This window comes from Conger conger, chromosome 18 (genome assembly GCF_963514075.1).
Source record: "Conger conger chromosome 18, fConCon1.1, whole genome shotgun sequence".
In the NCBI taxonomy this organism is placed as follows: Eukaryota; Metazoa; Chordata; class Actinopteri; order Anguilliformes; family Congridae; genus Conger; species Conger conger.
The window spans coordinates 16,382,259-16,406,007 of NC_083777.1; the positions used below are offsets into that span (position 1 = coordinate 16,382,259).

The 23,749-nt window shown below is 45.5% G+C and overlaps 3 protein-coding genes across 4 annotated transcripts in view; 1 reads left to right on the forward strand and 2 right to left on the reverse strand.

Annotated features, from left to right (window-relative positions):
• Nucleotides 1-1,400: 1,400 nt before the first annotated feature.
• On the reverse strand, nucleotides 1,401-9,617 carry pwwp2b (PWWP domain containing 2B). Its single transcript, XM_061228401.1, has 3 exons — nucleotides 9,308-9,617; nucleotides 4,771-6,358; nucleotides 1,401-2,685 (listed from the first exon to the last, which is right to left on the reverse strand). The coding sequence occupies exons 1-2, from the start codon at nucleotides 9,445-9,447 to the stop codon at nucleotides 4,771-4,773; spliced, it is 1,728 nt and encodes a 575-aa protein (XP_061084385.1). The 5' UTR covers nucleotides 9,448-9,617; the 3' UTR covers nucleotides 1,401-2,685.
• Nucleotides 9,618-10,772: 1,155 nt separating this feature from the next.
• LOC133118637 (leucine-rich repeat-containing protein 27-like) lies at nucleotides 10,773-18,164 on the reverse strand. 2 transcript variants are annotated; one of them, XM_061228762.1, is made up of 11 exons: nucleotides 18,027-18,164; nucleotides 17,407-17,744; nucleotides 17,078-17,208; nucleotides 16,695-16,753; nucleotides 16,293-16,445; nucleotides 15,369-15,573; nucleotides 14,449-14,586; nucleotides 13,632-13,722; nucleotides 13,257-13,393; nucleotides 11,989-12,091; nucleotides 10,773-11,144 (listed from the first exon to the last, which is right to left on the reverse strand). In XM_061228762.1, exons 2-11 carry the CDS (start codon nucleotides 17,608-17,610, stop codon nucleotides 11,049-11,051), a joined length of 1,317 nt encoding a protein of 438 aa, XP_061084746.1. In that variant the 5' UTR covers nucleotides 17,611-17,744; nucleotides 18,027-18,164; the 3' UTR covers nucleotides 10,773-11,048. The 2 variants fall into 2 exon arrangements, with proteins under 2 accessions (XP_061084746.1, XP_061084747.1); XM_061228763.1 differs by lacking the exon at nucleotides 11,989-12,091 and having other exon boundaries at nucleotides 11,099-11,144.
• A 701-nt stretch (nucleotides 18,165-18,865) lies between these two features.
• LOC133118667 (serine/threonine-protein kinase 32C-like) overlaps nucleotides 18,866-23,749 on the forward strand; it is a 64,282-nt gene continuing 59,398 nt past the window's right edge. The window contains exon 1 of the mRNA XM_061228819.1: nucleotides 18,866-19,305. Coding sequence (XP_061084803.1) covers nucleotides 19,224-19,305 — 82 coding nt within the window. The 5' untranslated portion in view covers nucleotides 18,866-19,223. The remainder of the gene's footprint in view (nucleotides 19,306-23,749) is intronic.

Consider the following 23,749-nt stretch of genomic DNA (forward strand, 5'->3'; position numbering starts at 1 on the left):
TCCACAGTAATTCCGGGTAATTCCAGTTTAATCAGATTAGGGCGGGCAGCCACAGGTCGCTGGAGGAGACGAGACAAAGGAGGAGAGGGAAGGGTCAGCGAGGGGAGAAGTGAGGCGTTGCAGTCCCGGGTTTGAATGTCGGATAAAAAAATTCACAGCAGCGCACCACCAGCCGAACACGGCGAGAACGCGTGGCCACATCCTAGCTTCCTGTTCGAGGGGAGAATGGTCCTAACGCAATCCACCTCACACACTCCAACCTTTTCAAGGTGTTTGGATACAGTGACTGCATATCAATATAGGACGTTTTGAAGGCTTGGGTTTGGGTTGCAAGTATCGTAGATTCCACCGGACACTTTCGGGGTAAGCATCTGAGAAGCACCGCGAACAAAAACGGATCCGAGCCTGTGAAGACAACGTTAGGGTAAAGAATGGAAACGTCTCAGACTAGGGTGGGAGTATTGCTTGTACGTTTTATTGTATGTACAGTAAATAAAAAAAGCCTACTGATTTAATCAGTGCAGACCACGGCAGGCTGCAATGTTGCTAAAACAAGCAAATCACCTGAAGTCTGCAAAGCCCTCTGCACAACCAGCAGGGGGAGCCAGCGAGCGACCTGGAGTGAGTGACCGCCAGAGAGGGCGACCAATGGTGTTACACCGCTGGGCAGAAACGGAGAGAGGAGGAGGGGAAGCAGGACGGTGGAGGGCCATGCAGTTTAGTGCTCCTTAAATACCCCCCCCTCTAAATGTACCCTCTCCACTTCCTGTTCTGACCTCTGCAGCTGTAGCCCTTTGGCTCCAGAGCAACCTTTCCCAGCCCCCCACAGCACCCTTTCCAACAGGCCTGTAATTAAGCGATGAGGTTTCACAGAGCTGTCAGCCTTCTAATCACGGTTCCACACATCCACCACTCTGCTCCCAGGACCTTGGGAAAGGACCTTAATGGCAGATACTGTGCCCTGAAGGCATCTCATACAGCTTAAACGCTATGCATGCGTTCATTTAGTCACCTGGAACTGCGTATTTCACAGCCAGCTTAACTGAGAAATATTACTGAGCAGTTCAACGAAGGACTTCCAAAGCCGGAAACGGCAGAGCGTAGGATGCACGTCAATTAAACGTACAGGTTGCATACGTACAGGGCAGACATCTTAACCAGCTCGGCAACACCTCAGACGCCATCTTTAACATTACCAGTCAGTCCAGTCAAAGTAAATGACCTGGAAACATTTGGAGTGAAAGCGCATATGCTCTCACACGCAAACGGAGCCATCATAGACAGGGCTGGGAATCGCTGCTCCGGAGTCATGTAAGGTCAATACTTCTCGCGGTCGAATCTATGGGGAGCCGCACCCATTCTGACCACTGCCCCCTTCCCCCTCCCCACCCCTGCCCAGAACACACCAGTACCAGAGTTCACAGTATTCTGACAACAAGTCATTTAAAGCTTTAATCAAGATGGGATGCATAGGACAGGACAAACTTTTGATTTCTCCAGTGGAATTACGGTGAGAAAAATGCACAGTACAGTTCAGGTAAATTCATGGATACAGTGTAGACAATCACCCTCGAAAAGTGTGTATTTTCTTTTAAATTCCAGCTTCCAAAGGAATCTGCTCTCAAACTAAAAAAAAAAAAAAAAAAAAAAATAACCAAAAAAAAATACAAAATAAAAAAAATCAACTGCATTCCATCTAGCGTTGTCGTCTGCTCGTCAGTACTGCAACTCCAGTTAGTGTTGTGACACAGAAACTCATAGTTGGTTTGCAGCAGGCCACTACGGTAGAGATAAAGTGCTTTCTTTTCATGAAACATTAAATAGGTAAAGTGAAGCAGGGTTGGGTCGGGGGGGACCTCCTCCCTGCCGAGGACGTGTTTCTAACAGATTTGGATAAAGTCAGACGGGTCGGGAGGGAAGTAATACTTCAGGAAACAGTACAGAAACACGGCTGTCTGACAATGCAGCTCGTCTGAGAGAGGAATACTGCATATTATAAGACCTACAGCATGACCTCAGAAAACAACAACCGCTTCACATCATTTTCATATCCCAAGAGTGAAAACCGTACGATAAGACTTCTCATTAGTAATATATAGATATCTATATATAATATACGCATTTATATGCTTCAAAAGGAGGATGGCACAAGGGTCGGACCTGACTTCCTCGGTATGACGGCTCAGTTCACTCATTGGTGGAGGCAAACAGTCACATGACCACAAGGGACAGTCACTCATTGGTGGAGGCCGGCAGTCACAAATACAAGGGACTGAGGATGGACCAGGAAAACAGCAGCAGTGAGAAGGTCTTAGATTGTAAAAAGATCCACTAAAGTGTTGTAGGTAATAAATACATTCGGCCGTTGTAGTGTCGCTATTCACTCTATTAAAATATAGGAAATGGAGAGAGGAAAAAAAACAAAAACAGGAATTGTTCAGAGTCGTCCAGGAGGGGTGACATTTGGGTGGCCCTCCCTAACCTGGTCACCGCTCCACCTGTGGGCCCTCGGCCCCCGGCTCCCCCCGCGTCGCTGGTGGGGCGGGAGGGGGCTGAGGCGCCAAATCTTCTTCCTTGGTGTCACCATGGCAACGGCAGGCGCTCTCTCTCGTTCTCTCTCTCCCCGGGGAGGTGCGAGTGTTCAGGGATCGCTGTGGAAGAGGACTGTGTTCACAACTTCGGCCTCTTCATCCGGGAAGGAAGGGGAAAATAAAAACAAAGGATTAATGAGGAAATGCGACGGGAGGAGTCTTCCGCTGACAGGCCCGGACGGAGAACAGGCCTGCAGCGAAACACCCGCACCGACAGCAAGGACAAAATCCACCTACCCCTCCGCCATCCGGGAAAAAACGACACAATCCACCTACCCCTCCGCCATCCGGGAAAAAACTATACAATCCAACTACCCCCTCCGCCATCCGGGAAAAAACGACACAATCCAACTACCCCCCCCGCCATCCGGGAAAAACAACACAATCCAACTACCCCCCCCGCCATCCGGGGAAAAAACAATACAAACCAACTACCCCCTCCGCCATCCGGGAAAAAAACAATACAATCCAACTACCCCCTCCGACATGCGGAAACAATAAGAAAAAAAACAAACATAAAAATCAACTATCCCCTTCCCCTCCAACACAGAAAAATTTCAAAAGACAATAAAATACCAACTGTCCCCATTCCCCTCCAACGCACAAAACCACCTCGCACCACGCCACAGGCAGCCGTGAGCCGCCATTCACCCCAGACCTCATGGCTGCACGTGTGCGAGGGGGACCGCAGCTGCAGGGGGCGCTATAACCGCCGCCACACACCCCACACACAGCGGCTGGGCAGTAACCTGCATGTGGGAGGGCCGGTTCAGCCGGCAGCTCAAACTGAGCCCCCGGACTCGCCCCGGGCCTGCGTCGTCTCCGTTTCGACAACGCGACCGCTGGGATTCGCAGACGGAAGATCCCTCCCCGCACGGGGCTAACGTCAGCGCTGCGAAATCGCAAATCAACCGGCTTTAGGGAAACTCGAGCAGGCGTCGAGCAGGCACGGCCAGGCCGTCAGTTCCATCTTATTCTGGAAGACCAGCGCATAGCTGCTACTCGCAGAGGAGACAGAAATAGTGCAGTCCTGACCTACGACCTCACAGAAGAGCATCTATATATACATAGCATCGTACACCCATTTCCACATATTCACAAACGTTCAGCGTTTACACGTTTAAGAGCTCGCCGTCTTTCAGGAGCACGTACAATACGTCCTATAATTAGATGTTGAAATTCACTATGAAACCACTACATAATTCCAAAACGGCAGGCTGGGGGTAACTGTGGGCAGGACCGAGCGTACGACACAGAGGGTTCAGAATGTGGGGCTGCAGGGAGCCGATCTCGCCCTCATTCACGCGTCGCTGCCGAAATGCCACAGTCCAGCTCCTCTGCAGGGGCTGGTTCACACACAAGTGACCTTTCCTGGGGCACATCCACTATGTACACTTACCACAGGAGACTCACATTCTCCGGGGAGCAGGAACACGACAGCTGACCTTTAGAAACGCAGACTCCCTACCGAGCATGTGCACAAACACGGAGCTTTGCGCTCCGGGGGGGGGGCCCCACGTGCAGACCTTTATCTTTATGCTAGCTGCTCGCGGCGCTCGCTCCCACATTCAAATTTCTCCCCCTTCCCTTTGGGTTAAACCTGAACCTGAAATGTGTCACGGATGGATAAGTAGATCAACTCAAAGCAAACAAACCGTAAAAAACACAAGACGCGTCAACGGCGAAATATTCTAAAGAAAAAGGGTGGGTGAGAAAGAGACGTCAAAATGTTAATCGGTGAATCCGCAGGACAGGAAAGCAAACAGAGCTAAACTAAACAGGCCGCACACAAAGGCGCCGGGCAGGGAGAGACCAATGCAAATGAGGGTGGAGCGCTCTTAGCCTGCAGAACATTTGCATTAGCCCACTGTCTCGCAGTGTCAGGCTACGTTAGCAGTTATGCTAAATTCAATTAGCCGCTCCGTCACCCTCGTCAGTGTATTAACAGACGTGAGAGTGAAAGGGCGGACGTTAACGTGGAGGTGAGGCGTCCCAGACAGAAGGCGGTAAACGCTCAACCGTCTCACACAGTCAGATAAGGTGAAGGCAAACTTATTTACCTTCGCCTCAGGCAGGTGTGACAGACTCACTCGCCCAGCAATGTTTCACAGTCAGACATGGTTGATACTCATCAGTTTACGACAGTGAGAGACAGTGGAGAAGCCAGGTAAAGACTCACCTACGTCTCGCAGTGGGAGAGGAGCGTGGTGATCTCGGGGCTCATGTGGCCCACCGCCTTGGCGGCCTCTACGATGGCCCGCCGGTACATGCCCTTCTTCTTCCGGTTGAAGCGCGAGCGGAAAAAGTCTCTGAAGGGGGAGAGTTTGGAGACGGAGAGCTGGGAGGTGGTGGGCGAGCCGAACCAGGACACGCTGGCCTCGGGCCAGGCCTGCGTCCGCTGCTCGCCCTTCCTGCAGGAGAGGCTGAGGACCCGCGCGGGCCACCAGGGGAAGCCGTGGATCTTCCCCCACACCACGTCCCCCACGGCCACCGCGTGGCCCTCCTCCGTCACGCACTTGGTCATGCTGCGGGTGTGGAGGCGCACGGTCAGGGGCGGCACCGTCTTGCTGCCGTCCCGGGAGGAGGACGAGGAGGAGGTGACGGAGAGGTCGTCCCCGGGGGCCAGGTCGCAGAGCTCCGGGGACGTGCCGTCCGAGCTGAAGGACTTGGACTCGTCCAGGCTGTCGCTGCTGCACACCGACAAGCTGGAGGAGTCGGCCTTGCGCTTGCGGAAGTTGATGAGGAGCGTGAGGTCGCCGTGCCGGTCGCCCTCCTCCCCGGAGCTACCGGACGACTGCTCCAGGGAGCTCTTCTCCGCCGAGTCCTCCGAGTGGCCCTGCGCCCGGGGGCTCCGCCTCCTGGCCCCGCCCACCAGCTCCGCCTCGTACACCGACAGGCTGTCCTCCCCGGACCCCCGCGGCTTCAGCCGGATTTTGGGGGACGGGACGTCGTGGGCGGTCTGGGGGGGCCTCGGGAGCTTGAGTTTGGGGATGGAGACGGTGGGGCAGGTCCCCAGGCCGTCCGGGAGAGGGGCCGGCTGGTCCTCCGAGGCCGGGTCCCCGAGCGCGTCCTGGGCCTGCTGTTTGGGGCAGAAGGGCTTGACGGAGCCGTGCACTCTGGAGGGGATCTTCATGACCTCGCCCTTGCCCTGCGGGGTGCTGTAGGAGATCTTGATGACGGGGCTGTGAGGGACCACCTCCCCGGGGAACTTCTCCTCGTCCCTCTTGTCCCTTTTGCACCTCTTGGCGTCGAACGCCGCCGGCTCCTCCCTCCGCTTGGCCTCCTTGCCCTCGGCGTCCTCCTTCTTGGGGCCCTTGGCCCCGGGCGTGTCCTTGCTGTCCTCGTCGCTGTTCAGCGTGTTCTTGCACTTCTCACACAGCACCTGCCGGGGCCGGAGCCGGATGGTGCTCATGGTCATGCGGCCCGGCTCGCGGCTCCGCCTCTTCTTGCGCTTGATTGGCCGGGGAGGGGGCTGCGGCACCCACTGGCCGTAGCTGTGCCGTACCCACAGGGGCTGGGGGAAGGGGGCTCCTTCAAAGTACGGGGGGTACGGAGCTTGCCCCGCAGGCACTGGGGTGGGCAGGGGGGCCGGCGTCTTCTCAGGAAGGGCGTTCTCGTCCCTCGGTCTGGGCTCCGGGTCGGGTCCGGCCTCTGTCTGACTGGAAGGCTCGGAGCAGGGTTCGAGGGGGGGGACGTCAGAGCAGGGCCTCGGTGCAGGGGACTCCTCTTGCTTTGTAAGGACATCTGGCAGGCAGAACAGCCCTGTCCTGCAGCAACAACACAGGGGGTCAGGCCCAAGGCACAGTCAGGGACAGAAATCAGGTCATTCACAGATACTCTGCTTTTCAACATGTTGATTGAGTGTGGGGCGGGGGTGGGGATTCTTAATCTTAAAGTTTCTTTATCAAAAACAAAAATAACTTGCGATTATACTGAAGCTAGGTTCCTTTAATGACCAAATTCACTCGGCCTGTTTCACCTTCTCTTTACAGGCACTTCTCCACGCTCACGCTAGCTAACACCACAGCCAAGGCAAGATACAAAATGCAAGCTCTGTACTTCATTCAAGGTTTACAAAAATGCTCATTTGAACTTCAGCCCCGATGAGTTCCTAGAAATCCTCAGAAACGAGTATCATTGAAAGGCGAGCTTAGTCTTGCCGTAGCGGCACTCGTTGAGCAGGTTTTGCGGTTTTGCGCCTGTGTGCAGACCTATGGTAAACACTGCCGGTTCCCATTGTCTCGGCCTTTGTTTGAATCCTGATCTTCACACGGTCTACAGCTGGTCCTCCGCACACAGGAAAGAGGTGTTTGATACAGAGTTCAGCTGCTGCCCACTGTTTTCAGTAATACAGAGGGGGTGGGGGGGGGCGGGGGACTTAATTGGGTGGATGCCAAGGGTGACCTAACAATGTTCACACTAACAAACTATTTTTGCAGCAGCCTTGTAAACCTAGAATAAAGAGAAGAGCAGCATGCGTACAGCATGCGGCTGAGGAAAGAGCCCTCTTTCTGTTTTCTCCCCAAAACTGCCAAATTGGCAGCTGCTGAGTCAACGATGTAGAATTAATCAGATTTACATTGACATTTCAAAAAATATATGGGCTGCACATATAATTCATAAAATAAAATAAAAAAATAAAAAATAAAAAAATGCACAGGTTCTGACTATGAGCAGACATCCTGGCTTCTGAACATGACACATCACCTGAATATTGCGCATTTGAATAGCATGAGGGTGGGGGTTGGGTTATTTGGGAGGGGGCACGTGCAATCAGCAGGCCTTTTGTCCTGGCACTGCCGGAACTGCAATACGCTTGCTGTCTATTACAACACACACACACACACACACACACACACACAGGCACACGCATACGCATACAGGCACACGCACACTCTGCTTTCTTTATAAGCTACAGACCTGGCGCACGTAAAGGCTGTAATGTAACTGATATTAGGAAACTTTAAAAGGCGACCGGCCTCTTCTGAAACACGAGTCTGTTATGTCAATCTTCACAAACAAAGGGCTGAAGGGTGCTGGGTCCCCCTCCATCTTTCAACAAAAACAATCCCAGAATTCACTCGCAGAGCCAGAGTCCCCAGATGCCGTACATAGCTGTATATTTAAATATTATTCAGGGCCACGGTCGACTTTCATAAGGAGCTTAATCAACAAGGGAAAACACCACCATTTGCTTTCAGGATTCACTCTTCATTGCCAAAAACCTGATACATGTTTTTTCTCCCTCTTTCTTTTCTTAAATGTGCTAGTAATACCCCGAGGCCTCACTATAGCAACAAAGACCTACCCACATGTCCACTGAAAGTCCTCTATGTGGGCATTTCTGCTGGAAATTAAGGTAGCATTAACAGCATTACTGGTATCCTTCAGTCTGTGTAGGCCAACGTTTTTACGAGAGAAACACAAACACAAACGCAATAGAAACAGAACTAAAAGAAATGCAAAAAATGGTAAAAAGGACAAAAGAAAACAGCAGGGCTTCAACCCAGACACAGAATTAACAAAGAAAAGTGTCTGTGAAAGAAGTTAGAGGCATTAACCCGTTGAAATAGTCTATCACAATAGCTGGCCATTAAGAGCCACTCGGAAGGTTAGTGTACATTTATAAAAAATGGTTGGTACGATTGTGTAGCTGCAGGGTTCTATTAATACACTCAGGTTTTCAGCGATAAGGTTCCATCACTTCAACAAGGCAAACCCATGTGACTACAAGGCCCCAGACTGTACGGTGAGATGCCTCAACCTTTTTTTAAGTAAAAAAGCGGAAAAGACAACTGTACTTATCCACCTTGCATTTGATTCCAGATCCAAAAATAATATGGACCAATACTTATTCTGTCAATCAGAGATCCCACACCTCAGGCAGTGAACTTAGAGAGGAGTAACTTTGTAACAATACTCACATTTTACTATTAATGAGCACAATGATAACATCCATAGTAGCCTTTAAAGTGGTGTTTTCCCTTGACAAATCCAGCTACATGTTATCAGTTATGACACATTTTTCTGATGTAGGGTGTTCTGCAAAATGGCACATGGACACAAGCATAACTAGAGGCTGCAAATGCCCAGTAACCATGTAAAACCCTTACTTTATTTTAGCTAATTCTGATATACATGTTTTATGTTTACTATTTCCTTTTGGGTGGATTTATTTACAAAACAAAAATAATTCAAGTATCTTGCAACAACAATGAGAAAATTGTTCCACCCATACCTAGTTAGCTGCCAGATTTGTGCAAATGTGTAAATTATTTTCTACAATAAAACACTTTGAGATTGTCTTCCTTTTATATTAATGTAAACTGTGCCAAAAAATGTCAACATCTTAATGTGTCCAGTTAGCAATTTACCTAGTAGCAATGGATAATTAGCAAGCTAGCTTCCTAGCCATTTAGCTAGCCAGCTCGCTAAATAGCTAAGATGGATAGCTTGTAAAATGTATGCCGTCGTTTAAACAATTGCATATAATATATTATCAATGACCCGTGAAAGAGTGTTAAAATGCAAATGATCGAGAACGAGGTAATTTCAGCAGCTGTAATAAATCCGAAATGTATCGTTTGATCTGAAAAACGCTACTGTGTAATTAAGGCCTAGTCATAAGCTCTCACTGTGCTTCTTTGTATGCGTGCAGGCCTGTGCACTTTCTTAAAATAAATAACTCCTAAAATTTGTCTTTAATAGAAACTCACTTTTTGTTGGAATCGAGCAATATCCCCGTGTAGCTCCTTTCTCGGTAGCTGAGGGTCACCACTAGCGTGTCGTTAACTATTTGATCGATGATCACCGGGATCCTGGAGCCGGCCCGCAGCTCCTCCGCCGCAGCCTCCATATTTTCCTGGATAAGGTGTCCGGGTTGGCGCTGCTCGATCCCGGCCGCGAGAGCCACGGTCGCCTCGGCCTCAGATCCTTCTCCCTTCTCCTTTGGAGCACGGGAGGCTACACCAGGGCACGGAATGACGCCATCACCTCCACCAAGGCAATTACAACAGCCCTGCCAGTGGTGACATCACAAAGAAAGAGGAGAGCAATCCTTCAGCAATGCTTTTCCAAATCAACTCAAAAGCTTGATGGTCTTCACATTGTTATTTAATGGAAATTGCATTCCTTACATCCATTTTGTGTTGTGCACCATACTCGATCGTTTTTATTGGAATATATTTCCACGTTTCTTATGTGATTCACAGATTGATAGTTTACCTTCTAAATGAGTAAATGCCATACATTTCAGTAGAATGATCTGGAACTGGCAACGTAGGTGAGGCTTCCGATATAGCAGTCCAGTGAAATTGGCTGTACAATTTTCCATAAACTTCAACTGACTAAAATGCTCAAAATGCTTGTAAAGTGGGACTCATTCATCATGCACTTTTAATACATACACTTGTTTACCTTTCATATCTGCTACTTCATGCATACCTAATTTATTAGTAATTACACCAATAACCAGTACTTCTATACCATAAACAAATTCAGATTTATACACATCAATGGATGGGGTAATGCTTTGAGATTAATCCAAACACAACCTAAAATTATGACTGGTTTATTGAAATACATCTGAAATCCACCTCAAATACTTCTTAGTTGTTTGTATTCACATCAATCTCGATAATAATTTCAAATATTTGCCTTTCATTTCAGTTTATTGTATGATGATTTAAAACTTTTCTGAGTCAATGTACTGCCACCTATTAATATTTGTCTTTCAAAATTTAATAAATTTAGCTTCACCAGCGACTTTAAACTAAAGCCTTGAGAGTATCCTAAGCTGCAATATATCCCTCTTAAATATTTAAATTGTTCATTTTACTTCGGCAGGGTGGAATTAATAGTCTAAAACCCTTTTGACCTCACCTGTTTGGCAGAATCATCACATAACAAAAAGCACCACCTAGTGGAGAAATGAAGAACCCTTCAGAAATTTTATTGCATCGCATTTAGAAACTGAGGACACTGATTATTTCACACCTTGGAAATCAGGCAAGCTAAAATGTAACCGCGATGCCAAAGAAATCAAACCTGCAGCTGGCTGACTGCTTGACAGAGAACATTAAAAAAGCAAATTCATAAAACATACAACGCGGTATGGAAAGAGAAGAGAAAATTTTAAATAGAAAACATCAAAATGACCAGCAATAACCTACTAAATAATAATAAATAATGTTCTACAATGGTTATATTATGTCAGAAATACCTTCATACAATACATTACAACACTCATTTCACCTTTGTAATATCACAAACAATTCAGCGTCACCTGTCATCAACATCAGTAACAGAAAGGAGCAGCTGGCTTCCATAGTTCCCTTCTCCGACAGAGGGAGATTAGCATGCCAAGAGAGCCAGATCTGCTCTCATGGCTTGGCTGCGGTTTGATATGACACAGTTTAACACAGTACTGGAATAGCAGCATGTAGAGAGAGCACGACTTCATGGTGATTCCTCCCCAGTGAAAGCGGTGAATCGGTAAGCTTGCTTCTGTTCCTGCTTCTGTTCTGCTGCAGCTTCCTGCTCTAACATTTTCACCTGTTGGGGGTTGAGATAAAATTATTAAGCAAAGAAAAACTGACACGTACCTGTGAAGGAATATTTTACAAGATGCAATAAATGTTTTTGTTTTTTAAAATGATGACACATTTACTGTTTTTTTTTTAAACACACAATTACAATGTTTCTTACTTTTTTGATTCACATTACCATTTATTAGCAAGAAAGCAATCAGCTAGCTTTGAAGTTTGGCCTTAATTCCAGCATAGAAAATGCAGAATGATGCCTTTTAGTGCTCGTCAAACACATACATGAAAGTTATCTTGAGCAGAAAGACACCAAACACAGCCAAACCACAAAGCAGGCAGAGAGACAGCCAGGCGGGGTTCCATTCTCCATTAAATATTTCAGTGAGTTTGCCTTTTTTTTTTTGGTTGGGAAAGAAACTCATGCATGCATAGTTTTGATAAAGTGTCATCTCATCGCGTTTCTCCTTTGGGGCCCTTATCTGAGTTTTCTGCAGTCAGCCCCTCACTTTGGGGACAAGTGCCACCCTCATTATCACACAGAACCCCCTCCCCCTTATCACGCACAGTGTGTATCACACAATGGGGCACAACAATCAACTGTTAACTGGGCCGGCTTTGTCAATTAGCGCTGAAAAGAATAGGTTTAAACCAGAGATCTCGAAGCAGAAAAACGGTCACGTTCAGAATGAAACCGAATGTGTGGAGACACACAACGCTGTACCCTGATACAGTGTCCTTAAGAAGCCGCGGTTAAATAAGACCGGTCCCAGGTGTGCACACTGCACCCAGCCTGCTCAGCTCATCAGCACATGTCACAGATAGGACCCCTTCCTCTGTTTGAGATGCGACCCCACCTCCATCTCCTCCCGCGCCGAGCCCCGGGGCCTCCTCTGCCTCTCCTGCATCATCTGGACGTGTGTTCGGATCCTTTGCTCCAGGTCCTTGTCCCGGGCCACTCTTGGATCACACACATCGACGACTGGATAAGGGTGTTGCTCAGCCCGAGACGGGCGGATATGCCGGTCTTTGTTGTCACTCAGCATCTTTGTTGTTACTCAGCGCATAATAGGCCAATTAAAGCAGTTCCCACTCAATCTGGTCTAAAGCATTGCTGGGGTTAGGGTGAAAACAAAACCTGGGGCCCCTCAGGGTCACAATTGGTGACCCCTGCTCTGAGCTCTGTGCTATATCCAATCGAATGTCATTTCTTCAGCTGCATTACTCTACATTGTGTTATCTTTTAACACTGCACCACAGTTTACAGTTTTACTTTGTATGGCACATGGCCTGCCCATTACTCTCCACAGGTAGCCTCCAGAAAATGCTGCACCTTAAATGTTACTCCACTAGATGTCGCTAAAGATCTTTGAGTCTATGTTCCATTCACACCTGCTTTGGAAGCAGGCACAGTGACTACATTTACAGTCTAATATTCTGCTAATAATCTGAATGAACACTTTCCGGCCCTCATATGAACACTGTTCTGGATGAAGGGCCTGGCATATACCTTTGATATACCATTCAATAGGAGAATATTAGCTAATAATTGGCAAGTAAATGCTTGTGTGGATCACGTTCCTCTTCAGGATAACTCTATAAATTCTATTGACCATACTCCATTTGATGCAAAAGGCATGAGTTCCAATTCCACTCTGCACTGGGAAATTCCAGCAGCAACTGTATCAATAGTGGGATAAGGGTTTCTTGTGCTAAAAATGCCAACAAATGCCAATTTACCAAGCAAAGGTAAATGTTGGTGCTGCAGACAGGACAGTCTGTAAAATGGAATTATTATCTTCAGATTATGTTTAGATATGTAAATATTAACAACCCACCGAATTTGTAGTCAAATAAACAGTTGCTTTGGAATGTTAATTCAGTATGAATTAATTCTGAATGGCCAAATATTGAGCGTGTAAACATCATCACTGACACCAGTTAAATATTTGTTACATTCATGACATGTTTGTTCACTGAACAGAATATTAAACTGAAATACCATATGTAAATTTGCTTGTGGAAAGTGCATGATAATTCAGACTTTAAAAATGTCTCTGCTGTGCTGCACACAAATGATCATATTTCAGCAAAGCAAGAGATTGTGTTAAAGGTAAGCCCACACCTCGTTTCGTCCAGTTCCAGCAGAGATCCCAGTGATTTCTTTCTGGGCTCTTGCTGTAGTGCATTGTGGGTAAGAGACTCTGCGTTTTCCTCCATTTTATTTGGAGGCTCTGTTGCATAGGGAGCCTTCTTCAGCACCTAAAAAACCCCCAAATGACACGTTACTACACCAGTCAGACCAGGAGTCTGAGTTCTTGAGTGGCTGTGGATGGTAATGCATGTTTCTTATGTAGGAGTGTGTGTGTGTGGATCTCCTGTGCTCATGTGTTTTGTTGGCCCACAGTGCAGTGATGCAGGCGGCCATGCATGTATCTCCATGGTGTTCTGGGTGCTGGTGTTTAGTTGTGAATCCCTGAGGAGAACATGGACAGTGCACCTCCTCTGCTCTTCTCCTCCCGCTCTCCAGGACTCCCCTCTCCTGCCTGATCCGGGCCTCTAGCCTCCACTGACGCAGGAGCGCCTGGTCTCTAGGAGACGGGAAAAAGAGGTCAAGGACCAAGGGCGTGAGAGGAGCACGTGGTTGCCCTGGCAATGACCCTGAGAACATGCACGCCCAATCAGCAGCACAGGGCAGCAGTTGAACATCATGGTTAGGGAGCTGGGCTTGCAGCTCACGGTTGTAGGTAAATGGTAAATGGTTAGCATTTATATAGTGCCTATCCAAAGCACTATACAATTGATGCTTCTGATTCACCCATTCAAACACACACTCACACACCAACGGCGATTGGCTGCCATGCAAGGCACCAACCAGCTCGTCAGGAGCATTTGGGCGTTAGGGACACTTCGACACATTCAGGGCGGGATCAAACCGCACCCTTCTGGTAACCCTCCGACTGCCAGAGGACTGCTCTCACCACCTGAGCCAATGTCGCCCCATAGATCTGACTCCCAGGTAGGTTACTGACCATAGCACTTATCCAGAATCCATTCACTAATCACGCATCTGTATAAATGGGCTGTATATACAATGAATGCAAGTTACGTAAAATGCTCTAGATTATAGTGCCTGGGAAATGCTTTAAACATAATGCATTAGCACCCTTGTCAAATGCTAAACAAGGTTACAAACAAAAAAAGATTATAATAATTACGATTAAAATATTATCTAATCTCTACAGCGTTTTGCTAGTTGAATACTCTGAACTCATTCATACAACAGCACACTGATTTAAAATGACACGATGACGCACTTTCTTCGCTGTTCGAGCAGTTCTTGCTTTTCCTTCATCTTCCGAGTGGCGGCTCGTCTGCCTTCCTCCGAGCGCGTCCAGTGGCGGGCGTTGCACAGGAGCAGGTCAGGAAAGGTGCCCTTCGGCAGCTCCATTTTCCTGTGCCACATTACGGCGGGATAAAAGAGTCGCTTTACGTTCTCCGCAAAACACCCTAATCTACAGAGCCCTGCAGTTCGGTAACATCCCCTGTCAAAGATAAAAACAAATCAATATATCCTTAACGTGACGTAGACCTTGGCCATCTACGAAACAGAATGGAATGTCTTCCGAGATAAAAACACGGGCAATGTCTGGTATTGATTTCTTTTCAGGAAACTAAAAATTATTTGTGCCAGCAAATGTAGAATGAATCAGAATTTGCAAAGTAGTGTTCTCCACACCTCCTTGTGTCTATTATTATGCAAGCTGTCCCACAGCAGAAAATAAACCTATTTACAATATAGCCGGAGCGCTGAAATATAAAGGCTATAAAACATTTTTATATACCACAGCCTTACTGCAAAATAAAGTTTGTCAACAAGCGCACAGTATTATGGTCTGGTTAAGTAGCGATATATCTGAAGGTAAGGCCCATCACACACAGTCTTCTGGATTCACACCCTTTCCTTGAGAGTGGAAACCACAGGAAGGCTGGCTTGAGTGTTCATAGGGCAACTTACCTGAACTCAGTTTGCATTTCTCTGAGATTGGAGAGTGGGATTTCATCAACTGTATGGGCATGGGTGAGCATCATGAACCGTCAATTTACTAAAATGATGTTTGAGCCAATCAATTTGCTCTTCACAGTAAATCAGAATGATTGGTCCACAGCAGGTAGTACATGATAGCCCCTCCCGCTGTGGGCTTGATGAAGCCTTGTTCTCTCCTCTGTCAGTTACCTCCGTGTGTTGGGCGGGGCCCGGCCTCGTGAAAACCCCTCAGCGCGCTGTCCAGGGGCCCCCTGCCCGAACTCGGCCCTCTCCATCTGCATCATCCTGTGCCTGAGCCGCTGGAAGGTCTGCTGCTCCTCGGAGTCGCTCATGTCCTCAGAGCAGTCCAGGGAGCTCAGCTGCAGGCTCTCCATCAGGGGCACCTCTGGCAGAGCTGCAGAGCAAGGAACCCCGTAAACGCCTGATCAAAGTGCTGTCAGAAAGCAGTGACCGGAATACAACGTCTTTGTGTCGACTTGTGATGCTGACTTCCCAAACACTAGGGGCATATAAAAAGCTCTTAAGAAATATTAGTATTCATATTATTATTATTATTATTATTATTATTCATTCATGTCTTTTTTTCTTCTTCTGTGAAGCATATGTGTGTGGCAGAACAGCAGTTTAATATTGTTGATAAAACTGCACCCTTCCCGCCCCTATTCAATTACATTACAAAAGCCCCTTCCTATCGATGCACTTTGTTATTCTGCAGCCAGCGAGGTGCATTTGGCTGGAAGATGGCTGACAGGGCCTGAACAGACACAACAGCGGGGAGAGGAGAGATGGAGGCAGTGGTGCTTATCGATCACTTTATCTGTCCAAAAATATTCCAGGTAAGAACTGCGCAAATCCTTACACGCAGTCTCCAGGGAAACCGGAATAACACCACCGAACCGGAATCGTCACTCTGCGCAACAGAACTGATGAAGTGTGAATGCGTGTGTGTGTGTGTGTGTGTGTGTGTGTGTGTTTGTGCACATGTCTGTATGCGTGCAAATGTGTATATGTGCATGTGTGAGGCATTAAGTGGAGGGTGAGCAGATCTATACACCTTATTTATTTAGTCACATTTTACATAAGACCCATCGGCTGGTGGTTGCAGCTCCGTACCTGGGGCAGCTTTTCTCCTGCTGATCGGCCGCTCGACCATGGCTCTTCTCAGGAAGTGGAGGATGCACTGCACCCCCTCACACAGGACGGCCTGGGGCGGGAACACGATGGGACAGTGCCTCAGACTCAGTGCTGTCAGCGTGACCAGATTCCCTGAAAAGCAACAAGCCCAGGGATTTTACAACCACGGTCCTACAAAACTGAAAAATAAAAACACTTGTGAGATGTCATTGTGCCTCTAAAACGTGCGGTGTAGAACTGGAGAAGATACTGCAAAATGCAACTACAGATGGAAACCCCGCCAATGTACATTTGTAAAGAGCGCATCATTCATCAGAGATGAAGTGGAATGCACTGTTTCCACATGAGTGTAGACAGAGAAAGGGAAAGGGCAGGACTAACCCAGTTCCAATGGAAGTTCAGTAATGGGATTTCCTTCCAAGAGGAGCGTTTTCAGAACACTAAAAAAAAAGAAAAAATCAATGGCATCCAGCAATGCAAAATTCTGACACGAAATAGATAAATGCATGACAAATAATAATCCACCAATCTCTGCTAAATTGTTACATAACTGAAGGTAGCCTGAAGCCTAGTGGCTAAGGTACATTACTGGGAAATTACTAAAAATTGGTGGTTTAAGCCCTGGTGTAGCCATGATAGGATCAGCACAGCTGTAGGGTGTGGCCCCTAACACCAGGGGGATTGTCTCCTGCTTAATCAACAGTAAGTCATAAAAAGCTAATCATCTGCTAAATAACAAATTCATTAAAAACACCCATGCATACCTGTGCTGTCCTATTTCAGGGGGGAGTTGGGAGAGCTGATTGTTCCTTAGGTCCAGCCACACCAGATTTGGCAAGCTACTAAACAAGGTGCCAGGAAGGATGGAAATTTCATTTCCTTCAAGATATAAATGCTTGAAACAATGAGGAAAGAAGATCAACATTTTGTCTTTTGGATACAAAATATAATTTTCCTAGATTACTACAGTAGCCCAAAACAATTATTTACCACAACCACACACATCAAACAGCAGGAACAGAATGTACAACAACGATGGTGTTGATATAAATGCATAACTGTAATTAACAACAACAGTGACAATTATATTTACTTTAATCGCAGAAATCTTCAAAATACTGTACTCGATGTGCTTCAGTCGTCTCCTGCTCAAACACATGGTTTCAGCAGAGACCTCTTGTCTGATCTGCGTTTCCGCCGCGTTCTCCGGCGGTGAGCACGATGGGAACGACGGCGTTTTTTCACCACTTGTTGACAGTAAGCGCAGTGCGCTTGTGTTCTGCTCCAAAGATGCCATTTAGGTGTTTTCTTTGTTTTTACTCAGGATAGAATTCGGTTATTGATCTTCCAGCACCTCCCCAGGCTGGCTTCTCACCGCAGAACGCTTGATTTAGCCGGGCACTTTCATGTTTCCCCGCAGATAAAGAAGTCCTAAGGGGTTGGAGCACATAGTTTCGTAAAACATAGTTTCGCTACAAGGTTTCGTAAAAAAGAGAAAAAATAACGAATTAACAAATGCATACATTTAAAACTACGACTATCTAACTAAACGACTAGCGACTAGCTAATGTTTCTGACCATCCAAGTTGGGCATAGCAGTGCATGTAAACCAAAGAATCTAGCTAACACTTGATGTTAAACTTAGCTAGTGTGTTGGGATGGTCTTACAGTCAAGATTCAATGTGTTTGATATTGTACTTGCCTTGTACTTACAGTGTTTCTTTTTGTATCCGAATTTAACAATATTTGTCAGACTCTGAAAACAGTTCACTGCGTTGAATGTTAACATGCCAGGCGGACAATGTAACTAATGAGTCGGTATACAGTGTCATGCAGCCATACACTGTTTCCATGGTAATAACTACGGCGGCTGGGATAATCCAAAAAGTACTAGTCATTGCTAGTGCCAACCAGAGGGTGTCGTTTTACTGACCCTTGTAAAAGTGATTCGCCAAGTTTATCCTTGTGATACATTTATATTGAATCAAACGTGAGCCATTTTGAGGGTGAAGTAGCTAGTCCATCGTGCTTTGTATAACAGTGAATAATTTAAAACGCCTTTGCAAAAAATTGTACGATGTACGATTTATAGCCTAGGTATTATATAGATATAGAATAATTACGTTATTACCCACTTGTTTTAATCGTCTATTTGGATAATTGCACTGAAACTATTATTATCATCATTATTATTATTATTATTATTATTATTATTATTATTGTTGTTGTTGTTGTTGTTGTTAATAATAATGTTGTTGTTGTTTTGTTTTGTTTTGGGGTTTTTTTGCATGGAGTTAAGTAGCCTAGTCTTTGACCTTTTCATAAGCACATACATATTCGGGCCCCATTTGTACTTATTTGTTGTTGAAGTTAATTCATCTCTGCATTCACCTTCGGGAGTTAACGTGTTAACACTTTTTCCCCACTCCGTGGTCTGGCGCCACCTATCAGCTAATGAGATTGGAGCTGACTGCAGTTAGGTAATACTGTATTTCCAGACGATAAACCTCCGCTGATTCCCACACGCAGCATCACTACAGCGCGAGCCCAGAGGCTTCATCAGATCATCCAAGTAGCATTACAGCGCAAGGAAGACTTCGGACATCACTGCGCTCGTGAATGTTAGCTGAACAGCAAGTCAGAGGAAAAAATAGTTTTTCGTCTAGCCTACTCCAGAGCACTCCCTTTAAAAATCCTATATAGATAGCTTTCGAATTTATTAGAGTATTTGCAGAATCATTCGTGTTGGCTTTGATGTTTCCAGCACAGTAGAGCAGCCTAACCAGCACCCATGCAGAAAAAGTACTATCCAGACATGCCGTTTAAACAGTGATGTTATATATGAACGCGTACTGCACAGCACTGTTAGTTCTTTACAAAGTGAGGAATGCTATCTGAGCTTCTGCATCAATGTTTCACTGGGGCAAGTGGAAGAAGAGAATGGGAGCGAACAGTTCTTCAAAGAGACCGGTCTTCGACGAAAAGGAAGATGGTAAGTAGCTATAGGATACGACGAACTCATTGTGTTATATTGTGGACAAACGTTATTGAGAGGGCTCAATTTAATACGTTCCCCCTAGGATGAATAAGGCAAACACACGCGAACTTGGCTCAGTAATCTCTTGGTTGAATGGCACTTGTTTCGCGTTCGGGCGCTCCCTCAATTGTACTCTCAAAACGATGCAACCAACTAACTAGCTGAGACATAACTCTTAGCGACAAGATGTATTCTATACATCGTTTTTACTTTTCTATATTCGTTTTTACTGTATTTGTACGTATCTGGAATCCTCTTACACAAAATTTAGGAGTTATTTGAAATCAGGAATGGCCCTTGCTGTCCGTGGCTTCGTAAGGCTGCAGTAACTATTCTTGAAAATACAATATATAAAGCAAAGTCGTTTCAAGCACCTTTCAGGACGTTGCTACCCTTAATAATACAAATATAGAACCTTCACTGTACCTCTGATCACAACGAAATATTGACTGTATCCAGAGTATTTTATTTTCTCACGTTTAATTTACAGTTACACTGCAGTGTACCGTTTTATGTTGTAGCCTAACTTGTGACCACTCAACATGTTGATCAGATGCTGTTTAAACATCCCTAGATTCTGACTACTAATTGCGCATTGCAATAATTTTCTAAAAGCTAGTGCTCCATTGAGAAAAATAAATGTTATGAATACGTAAAACGTAAAAAACAAACAAACAAACAAACAAACAAACAAACAAAAAACAACACTTGCATGATAAAATATGAAGTATAATACGAGCCCTGCAATGGTAATGTACTACCCTGCAAATAGTTTATTCACAACTAAATGGACGTCAGGTAGAAATATATATTTCAGTTCTTGGTCACTAAATATAGTAAGTTAGGGAATTTCTCAACAAACATCACTGAGATATTTTCATAAATACAATAATTCATGTTAATTCATTAAAATATATTACTGCGAAGTGTGAGGTGGTCTAATTTGCATTTTGTTGCAAGAATATGAAGATTGAGCCTTTTCTGGAGCTTGACCAAAATTCTGTGTGAATAATGAATGTTCCCAAATGTCCTTTCATCAAATGTTACCCGTGATTTTTCTCACATTTCTGACAACTCTGGTTTATAGATCATGAGCAGAATATGCAAAATATCTCTCAAAAATCTAAAAAAAATTAGGTCAGCCCACCAATGACTAATAATCTCAAGTTTATGGGAAAAATAACTGGCCCATTTAGAAATAGTCTCCACATTACCGTACACCCCCAATCTTACACATTACTTCCCTTCAGCAAGTTCTAAAACGAGTTTTTCCATTCCTGATTCTGTGTGTTCCGTGAAGGGAAATGGAAGCTGAATTAAAATATAGAAACTGTAGCATCATGTCCCCTGCTGCTGTTAGTGGTAAAAGATTATTGGCTCTCTTATGTCAGCAGATGTGTTGCTGAATGGCTGAGTGACTTACGTCTTGTACTGGTCCTCACTGAGGAGTTCTTTGAACTGAAGTGATTGCATCTGGGTCTAGTTTGACTGCCGTGTTGCCAGCTTGGAGCTGTAGATGATTGTGTATTTTTAGTTTTTGCTGGAGCTGTCTTTCTACACCTGTCTCTGGAACATTCCTGCAAAATCGAATGCTGAACATTATTTGTGCAATTGCTCACGCTACAGGCAATGGCCTTTTATCTGTCGGTCTCCCAGTAAAGTTAACAAAAAGACCTTTCTTTGTTACTTGTTTTTGTTCATAGATGTGGTGTGTGAAGCCATTCTGTTGCCTAATTCAAACAAATACTAAATGGATAGGTCTCTTCTCTGGTCTCTTTTGGCCAGTACTAGAGCTGGTTAGACATTGGCAATCACATCGACCTCCCATCTACAATCCACAATCACAACACTCCATGCAAGAACTCAAAATGGAGACTCCAAGGACGATTTTGCCTAGGGCCTTCCATCGTTAAGGGTTGGCACTCCTGCGTATCTTACAGTGAAGTGAACCAAGCGATAGTAGCCTCAGGCTGTATTTTGCTGAATAGCTGAACCAGATCTCGAGTATATCCTTTTTTTTTTAAGGACTGGACAGTCTGCCGTCCTTCTGGTTTTGTTTATTTAGCTTCATCCAGATGGGGGAAAGCAAAGGGGGGAACTGATGAAGGGTGGGAGACAAATTCTCTTCTTGTTTTAGATGGGTGACTTAAATGAGACGGGTCCGTTGTGCTTTTAACTCTTTATGACATTTAATTTACAGGGATGTTTACTGTGTGAGGGACGGGTGCTGTGTGCAGCCATGGAGAGCGACTGAGTTTCTCTGTTTCTGCTTGAATAGGGATTAGATGCCTTCTGCCTGACCTTCAGTTCCACTACATCCCCATTCGACAGAAAATTGACAAATCGAATTGAACTTTTAAATTGTGTTAACCTAACAGCAGGAAGTATAATCCCCCTCTGTGTCTCAGAGAACAGCTGGCTCCACGTCGGCCAGCAGTGCTTGTCTTATGCTGAAGGTACAGTGCTCTGTGCTAGATATTAAGCGTATTATGTTGAAGTTTTAAAGGAAATGGCTAGATGCAATAAAGGAAGTCATTAGTCGAGATTGTACCATATTTGCTCAACAAAACAGGCATTATCTGGGGCCGCTTACTGTACACAGCCTGCCCGTTTTCCGTGTTCGCAGAGGAATATTTACAGAAGGAATACCGGTTGAGTGTTGACTGTTTTGACAGGGATACGACAGCTGTGGCACATCAGAGCTATGAAAGAGCCCCTCACAGCTAAGCTTTGTACCACAGAGGTGGGATGCAGATGACTCCTTTCCTGTTTGCTTTGCCACTTTTACAGATCGCTGAGTGAACTCTGGTCAACAGCTCCCAGGCTTACAGAGAGGGACACCTTCTTCCCCTATCTGCTTCAATGCCCTTCTGTCATGTTTTGGGATTCTAGTCAATTAAAATGTGCCCATATTTCTACTGGGGGTGGGGGGATGCTGTTGAATGTATGAAAAAAGCCAGCATTGTAGAACAGTGATTAGCAGACTCTTGTTTTATTGCACTAACGCTTTGAATAGCAGTCGGTTTGCTGCTCCTGTGCTGTGAGTAAGGTGTATATCCTGCGTCACTTTATTAAATATCCAGCTGTGTATGCACAAACCATGTTAGCCTGTGTCTGATAATCAAGTTAACAAGCAAATCAATACACAAGTAAATGACAAATAGTGTATAGTTCAATCTTGATTAAAGACACGCAAATTAAAGACTATCTGATCCAGCAGCATTGGGCTCATATCCAGCCTACCCCTCCACACAAACACACACTCACTCACACACACACACACACACACACACACGCACACACACACACACGCACGCACACACACATGCTCTTGTCTGGCATCCATCACAGGCCCCCTGCAGTGGTTCTCTTGTAATAGCACTCACGGTGCTGTGACTGCCTCCCCAGCTAGCAATAAATGCTTCAAGTGCATTGAAGAATATCCTGGCTCAGCTCCCATTTGATTTAGAAATTGCAATATGAGGAGAGTTTCCTCCAAACAGCCTTGGAGCTTCGTTATTATTCCAAGTCAGTCCTGACAAAGCGTTCGAATGGAAGATTTGATGAACATTGTTCACTCTCTCTGTAAAATTGACATCCGTGACTATAAACCATTGTTTTAACTGGAGTTAGAGAACAGAATCATTTTTAAATGACATTCCAGTGATATGGCTTGTGACTTCAAAATAACAGTTAACTACATCCAAGCTCTCTGATGATCAAGATACCTGATGAGAGATTTCTGGCGTGGTCCATCCAGTCGAAATGTTTTACTGCCTCCTCATCACTCCAATGATAGCTAATGTTCCCCACGGTGAGATCTCGATTTCTTATGGATATAAAATGTGAATTAAGCCCCAATCTGTGGCTGTGGAGCTCAGGAGAACCATGGTACTGTTCTGGAGTCAGTGGATTGGTCATGCAGTCTGTGCTTTCCTGTGTGATGGAAAGCAGGGCACTGATTTCAGAACAGTGGAACAGGGCTTGTTGGCACAGGTCTGGATCAGGATGAACTTTTCCATTGAATTTGTTTTTTGTTGTTGCGCTGTGTGGAAAAAGGAACCTCATGGTTACTATTGCTGAGCAGCGCAATACGACCGCTGTTGAGATCAGTGGTATTCTTTGAGGTGGTGCTATGGCTGAAAGATTGAATGCAAGCCACCTGTAATATTTGCTTATCAAATAGGGTGTTTCTGATGTATTGTAGACAGATATTTATTTATTTTGACTAATGATATTCAGGAGATGATATTAATAGAGATGGTGAACATTTGGATGGAAAAAGAAACCACAGTAAGTTTTATCACAGAAGGCCTGAATGCTAGTATGTTTCTAAATCCTCTGGAAAATTAAACTTCTTTTAACTTGCACTATTTACTCTAGCCTTGCATGACTCTGT

Excerpts from the sequence above, each read along its gene's own strand:
- pwwp2b (XM_061228401.1), bottom strand. The coding sequence starts at position 9,447 with ATGGAGGCTGCGGCGGAGGAGCTGCGGGCCGGCTCCAGGATCCCGGTG. Across the intron at positions 6,359-9,307 it reads TTGCTCGATTCCAACAAAAA|GACAGGGCTGTTCTGCCTGC; the intron begins GTGAGTTTCTAT and ends TTGTTGCTGCAG.
- LOC133118637 (XM_061228762.1), bottom strand. The coding sequence starts at position 17,610 with ATGGCATCTTTGGAGCAGAACACAAGCGCACTGCGCTTACTGTCAACA. Across the intron at positions 15,574-16,292 it reads CAGGAGAAAAGCTGCCCCAG|CTCTGCCAGAGGTGCCCCTG; the intron begins GTACGGAGCTGC and ends CTTGCTCTGCAG. Across the intron at positions 12,092-13,256 it reads CTGGAACTGGACGAAACGAG|AGTGGCCCGGGACAAGGACC; the intron begins GTGTGGGCTTAC and ends GTGTGATCCAAG.